This window comes from Otolemur garnettii, unplaced genomic scaffold (genome assembly GCF_000181295.1).
Source record: "Otolemur garnettii isolate 467f Iridium unplaced genomic scaffold, OtoGar3 scaffold00013, whole genome shotgun sequence".
NCBI lineage: Eukaryota > Metazoa > Chordata > Mammalia > Primates > Galagidae > Otolemur > Otolemur garnettii.
The window spans coordinates 5,930,324-5,937,467 of record NW_003852408.1 but is presented as its reverse complement, the minus strand read 5'-3'; the positions used below and the strand labels follow the sequence as shown (position 1 = coordinate 5,937,467).

Sequence of the window (7,144 nt, the reverse complement as noted above, 5' to 3'; positions counted from 1 at the left end):
TCCCCCTCGGGGCAGAGAGGGTCACTGTGAGTTCTGTGATTAATAGTTTTTTTCTTCTAATGCCGAGTAGGGGAGCCTCACTCAGACTTTCTTGGCTGAGGTCAAGAGGAGATGATCATATCACTTATGTTTTCCACACCTGTAAAATTATCCGTGTGTATTAAATTACATATTTTTGTTTTCTTCTTGTTTTAGGGAAAACCTGGAAAAGATGGTGCCCCTGGCTTCTCTGGCAGTGAGGTGAAGACTTGATTTGGCTTAGTGATACAATGAAGCCGTCAGCCCCACTAGATGAAGGAGGTGTTTTGAGAGTTACTAAGTGGTTATAAACAAACAAAAAACTTACAGCTTTTGAAAACTACATTTGAGAATAATAGTTTTACACCCTGTGAAAAGAGGTCATGTGAACACATTCTCTTTTTATTATTGATTTGTGTGTCTTCTATTTCTTTTGGTTCTTTTCTTTAGGGAGCCAAAGGCAACAGGGGCTTGGCTGGGTTACCAGGTGAAGATGGAATCAAGGTAATTTTCTCCTGGTCATCCTTCCTGAAGCCTTGTTAATAAGTCAGGTTTTGTCTACCCTTACCCTTTCTCTCATACCCAGGACCTGCAATAGCAGGTTTCAGTTAAATCTTTAGGATATTTGTTAAAAAGAAGAGAGAGATGTGGCAACTTCACTTACAAATTTGAAGGGTGTTCTTGAGGGAACCATACTAAACTTGTTCTCTGTAGCTGAAGCTAGTTGACTTGGGCCCAGTGAGATTTCAGCTTCCCATGAGGAAGAGATCGAAGGCAACCTACAATTATAGAAATTTTCTGGTTATTTGAGATCAAGTATGGGCTGGACTCCATCAATCTCAACCTGAAAGGCTGTGATCCATTAGTTGCAAACTGTTTTATGCAATATATTATAGACATTTTCAAACCATTTGTACAGGCACGCATTGCTTAATGATGATATACTCTGAGAAATGCATTATTTGGTGGTGATCATTGTGTAAACATCATAGAGCATCCTTACATAAGCCTAGCTGGTCTGACTGACCACATGCCTAGGTTGTATGTACAGCCAATTGCTCCTGGGGTATGAACCTGTTCATCATGTTACTGTACAAAATACTGTAGGTAACTGTAACATGATGACCAGTATTTGTGCATCTAAACATGTCTAAACATAGAAAAGCTATAGTAATGGTATTATAATCTTATGGGCCCACCACTGACCAGAATGTTATTATGTGTACATGACCGCGTATGTAGAAACATGTGCAGAGTTTGTCCATTCACAGTATTACTTCCAATAGAATTCTGAAATACCCTCATAGAAGAAAGGGGCTTGCTTACCATTTGAGTATGGAATTGCATACAACTTATGGCCAAGTTTCCCTGTGGGTCTAATCTGGGTGAGAACACAGACATGGGGATTTATGTGACCATCCATTGAAGGTGGTGGCATGGAAGAAACCCAGAGAAACACCAGAGCAACAGCCACCTCACAGACAGGATTCCAGACCCAGATGCAGGCTCTCTGGGAGAAATTTAAAGTCAATGTCCCAGTAACTTTAATTTGGTTTGTATATGACATCTAAGTAACATGACTTGTAGCATTAATTTATTGTTCAACTGTGCATTTTGCTTTTTAAGCATACCAACTATGTAAATACTTTTGGTTAACCTCATTTGTAACTGTCTTTCAATGTAGGGATGGAAAGGGGACATGGGCCCTCCAGGATTTCGTGGTCCAGTAAGTGTGATTAAAGACAATCTCAATGCCATGTTTGTTCAAGTTCTTTAACATATTGAGGAACTTTTGAATCAGTGTCTCTCATTTGTTGTGATAGAGATTGCAACATTTACCTATGTGTCAAACCAGGGCAAAAAAAAAAAAAAAAAAATAGCTGTTGTCATTATTTGTCCATTTGACAATGGGTCAACATTTCAGTGTAGCTCCCCAGACTGCGCTAGTAATGCCCATTACTAGGGAGGAGAAGAAAAGCTTTGTCTGATCAGACCTGGCCCCATCTGGATAAAGCAGGCCACTGGAGAGGACAGCTGGGAAGCAGCTCCTCCTCCCTCCACCTGGGCCAGACTAGATAACTGCAGAGCTTTCTGGCAGCTGAAGCTATGTGGTGGGTTCAATGCAGGGTCAGCAAAACCCAACCATCCCAGCCCAAGCATCTTTCAGCAGGTGGTGGTCCCCTTCCCAGCACAGACATGGATTTGGTGTCAGCTCTTTACTACATATTCTGTGACTCTGCAGCTTAAGTAGTAAAGGACACCCAGGCTCTTCATCTCCTATCTTTTAGGACATTGGTTCTCACATTCAGTGGGCTGAGTAGGACAGTCACCTGTGATTATGCAGGTTGAACACAACAGTCCATAACAGCCAAATAAGTCATGGGGAATGAGGTGTCCTGTTAAAAATGCACTTCTCAGACCCCCAGGCTCAGTAATCTAACTCAGTAGTTGGGAGTGGCATCCAGAAATTTTCATCTTTACATTAAAAGCAAATGCATATAGCCCTTGTTTTAGGATGTTTTGTGCTGCAGCAACAGAATACCTGAGACTAAATAATTCATAAAGAACAGAAATGTGTTTCTCATAGTTCTGGAGGCTGAGAAGTCCGAAATCACAGTGCTGGCATTTGCTCTGGGGAAGGCTCTCGTGGCTGCATCCCCACAGGCAGAAGGCAGAGGGCAAGCGAGCCTAAGGCTGCTCCCAGCTGCTTTTAAAAGATCTTAATCCTATTAACTAGGCAGAAGCTCTTCCAGCCTAATCTACTCTTCAAGGTCCTACGTCTTAATAGTACAGTGGCAATACCTGAATTTGGGGGAGGCTACATTTAAATCTTGACAGTCCCAGAATATGCCAATGGGGTTGCCGGAAGATTAAAGGAGGTTTTCTGTGAAAGCACCCAGCCCAGTGCCCAGTGCTTGGCAGGTGCACACACATCATTGCAGACTTTGTGGTAGAGATTATTATGTAATGACTGTCATTTTTTGTATGATTTTATACATACTACTTCACTGCAAGGCTCTTTTTACTGCCTCTTCAAACAAGTCAACGAAGTAATTGGCCCATGTAGCAGATGAAAGAACAGAAAGAGTTTTGGCCAGGCATGGTGGTTTATGCCTGTAATCCCAGCACTCTGGGAGTCTGAGGCAGGAGGATCGTTTGAGTTTAGGGGTTCGAGACAAGCCTGAGCAAGAGCAAGACCAAACTTCTACCAAAAAAAAAAAATAACTGGGTGTAGTGGTACATGCCTATGCAGGAGGAATCACTTGGGCCCAGGAGATTGAGATTACAGTGAGCTATGATGACTCCACTGCACTCTACCTGGGGCAACAGAGTGAAACTCTGTCTCAAAAAAAAAAAAAGAAAGAAAGAAAGAAAGAAGGAAGGAAGGAAGGAAGGAAGGAAGGAAGGAAGGAAGGAAGGAAGGAAGGAAAGAAAGAGAAAGAAAAGAGAAAAACAAACCAGAAAACCCCCCAAAATTTTAGAAAACCTTCAATATTTCCATCTTCATTTTGAGTAAAATCTACTTGCCCATTGCACTTTACAGGAACCAGCCTCCTTCCCTGACTCTGCGTTTTCTTGTGCTCAATTCCATATGAGTTCAAAAGAAATTCTTCTTAGGAAGTAAAAGGAAACCAGGAACAGGTCCGCTAAGTGTTTTGAGCATGTCAAAACACTATTCCTTGATTCTTGAGCGTCAGTCTTGTCTGGATCGTAGAGAAATAATAAATATGGCATTTTTTGATGTGTGAGTCCCACCAAACTTTGAAATAATTTCAGTCCATCAGGATCAGCATTTGAAAAATATGAAATAGTATAAATTTACTTTAAAAACTGAAATAAAATAAAAAGTGAAATAGAATAGAATAAAAAAGTATCAGTGCTGTTGGTCTTATGGTGTAATAGTCTCTATTTTGTGAAACCTTGATTTCTTTCATAGATAGAGGTATGTCTGTAAGTGGGTATAAAAATGTGGATGTGTAACTTGGGTCATAGCATAAAATGTATTTCTAATTGACAGCCCATGAGTTATATAACATCATGGTATCAGAAAGCTCTAATTTTTCTTTAAATGTATTCCTCTACATATCCGTGACTACCATATAAACCTATAAATTAAGGAAAATAAGGGAGGTATCAGTTTGGTCAAAATGAAGAAATTAAAATACTGGCAATTGTATGTGATGAGCTATCCATAAGTAGCTCTCCTTTCTCTTTATTCATTTATTTCTCCTTTAAGACAGAATATTATGATGCCTACCAGGAAAAGGGAGATCAAGGAATTCCAGGCCCACCAGGGCCCAAAGGAGCTCGAGGCCCACAGGGTGAGGATAAAGAATTTGCTGAACATTTTTCTGGCTTTATTTTAAGGAATAAACAACATGTGCTTATAGACGTAGGATTTGGGGGGAGAGAGAGTTTCAGGGTGAGCAGAGGAAAGATCTCTTAATTTTCACAGAGGTGCTATGTTTTGATGTCTCCTAATTTTCATGTTTTTATTTTGTAAGTGGTCTATCAAGAAAGATAATTAAATTATCTGTATGTAGCAAAGCACAAAGTTCAAGTCAAGCTAGAAAACACTAGTGGGAGGGCAGGAGGAGAGAGTATAAGGAATCTCGGTGGTATTACAAAAAGGAAATGGAGACCCTGGAGTGCTGTAACTTGAACAAATCTGTACAGATCTTGTGAAGGGGGTACTGAAGGCCTGGTTTCCTGACTCCAGGAACAATGATCTGCCCTTGACACCATGAATTAATTCACTTATATTGTATCAATTCACTTATATTGTGTTACTTATAAAAGATTTGAACATTCTAGCCCAGTAGCTCTGGTCTCTGGCTACATACTAGAATCCCTGGGAATTTCTATACAATGACCTTGTCAATCACCCTGTGATTCTGATTTCATTTTGGTGATTTCATTTCATTTTGCACCCTGGTAAACCATAAAAATTCCCCCGATTATTCCAATGTGCAGCCAGGATTGAGCACCACTGATCTAGACAAATTATTGATATAAACAAGATTTTAAAGAAGAAGTTTACTTAAAAGAATAAAATGTCATAATATATTTAAATAAATGACAGATAAATACAATCATTGATATAATTTTTTTAAACTTTGGTTTAGACTTGGCACCCATAGCTCGGTGAGTAGGGCGCCACCTGCATACACTGAAGCTGACGGGTTTGAGCCTGGCCCTGGCCTGCTAAACAACAATGTCAACGGCAACCAAAAAATAGCCTGGCATTGTGGCAGGCACCTGTAGTCCCAGCTACTTGGGAGGCTGAGGCAAGAGAATCCCTTAAATCCAAGAGTTTGAGATTGCTGTGAGCTGTGATATCACAGCACTCTACCAATGGTGACATAGTGAGACTGTATCCAAAAGAAAAAAAAAATCTTTTTGGTATATTTACCATAAATCATATATATAGCTGTCCAGAAAGTATCCACCCATGTAATATGGGGGGAAAAAGGAAAATATACATGGCTGGATACTTTCTGGACAACCCTTGTATATCAGAATTAGAAAGCAATGCATACTCCATCTAGAAGTGATCCAAGATAGTACACCGGGTCAAATTATCAATCCTAGATGTGTCTGACACCGTTTGATATTCTTACATCTGAATTCCCCAGCAAAGTACTGAACACAGAGCAGGCTCTTAGTAAATCTCTGCGGAATTATGTGAAAATCATAAGAGGTGTGATTTCACACGGTTAGGGTTCTAAGATTAGTATCCTCTTGGCACTTGGTCTAACTAAGTGAAGTTTCTAACTTCTATGTGAGAATAGGAAAACATGTGAAAACTCCATATTATTAAAAATGATTATGTTGACGTCTGAGATTTAAATCTTTGTAAGCAATTAATTAATGTTATGTATCCCCAGGTCCCAGTGGTCTCCCTGGAGTTCCCGGAAGTCCTGGTATGTGCATAGTTGGTGAGGTACACGTAAAAAAGCCATTACAAGGAAAATGCACTGTTCTCTATTAAATCTGCAATATTTGCATAAGACAAATGTTTCATTAATTTATCTAAAAGTGTTTCCAGCTTCTTAATTGTTATCTTTGCAACCTACAGTGGAAAAGGAAGAAGAATTTGTCACAAAGAGATATAGAAATTCTCTTTTTTGCTTCTCAGCAGCTTTAACTAAGTGTAAATGCTTTATCTCAGGGAATTTTCAGTTTGGGGTGTGAGTAGGGGTCTTGAGACTCAGAAAAGGCACAGTGATAGCAAACAGTAATGTCGTGGTAAGGAGCTTGGGTGAAAATGATCACTTTCATAGCGAATCACCTCTTGCAGAAGGATACCTAGATTATACTTTCTCTGTAAATGTTAAACTTCAGTCCATGAATTGTTAAGAGTGTTAACCTTTTAAGAGAGGAGGAAGAAGAGGACCAGGATGGGTCCACAGGGACCCATCAGTTGTAACTGTTCTGGGTTCTTTTTAAAGGAAACAAGAACAGACAAAAGAGCAAAGATTTGATAAACCAGTGTGGCAAGTGCCCTGCCATTGCTTATATTTTTCTCTATAAAATGTTACAAATTAAACTAGTTCATAATTTAAAAAATGAATTAAAATGTTGGAGCCCTCAACTACAACTCAGACTTTACCTAACAAAGGCAAACAATGTAACTTAATTGTATGTACCTTTATATGAATGTGAAATTTGAAAAAGAAAAAAATAAAAAATGAGTTAAAGCAGATTATATAATCATATCTGTATTGTAATACCACTGTAAAAAAATGGATACAGAAATAGATAAATACCCTTGGTACCTGTATATGCATGGTAAAATATGCATCAAATTCGTGACAGTGGATATTTCTTGAAGTTGGAATGAGGCAAAAAGCTATCTTGGAACTCTGAACTTCCTCCCAGAAGGAGGAAGAAGAAATCCAGAAGGCAGTCCCATTCACAGTAGCCACACACAATAAAAGACCTAGGAATAAATTCAACCAAGAAAGGGAAAAACCTCTACCAGGAAAACTGTGACACACTTACAAAATAAACAGAGAGGACACAAGCGAATGGAAAGACAACCCCTGTGAAGGTCTGTGTGTGGCTACGGTGTAGCCACCCGACCCCAGAAGGAGGACTGCCTTCTGGATGTGTGGCTACTGTG

At 39.5% G+C, this 7,144-nt stretch overlaps 1 protein-coding gene across 1 annotated transcript in view; it reads left to right on the top strand.

Annotated features, from left to right (window-relative positions):
* Positions 1–7,144, top strand: part of COL4A3 (collagen type IV alpha 3 chain) — a 146,201-nt gene that overhangs the window by 85,797 nt on the left and 53,260 nt on the right. Inside the window, exons 16-20 of the mRNA XM_012802111.2 lie at positions 196–240; positions 469–522; positions 1,703–1,744; positions 4,256–4,340; positions 5,907–5,942. Coding sequence (XP_012657565.1) covers positions 196–240; positions 469–522; positions 1,703–1,744; positions 4,256–4,340; positions 5,907–5,942 — 262 coding nt within the window. The remainder of the gene's footprint in view (positions 1–195; positions 241–468; positions 523–1,702; positions 1,745–4,255; positions 4,341–5,906; positions 5,943–7,144) is intronic.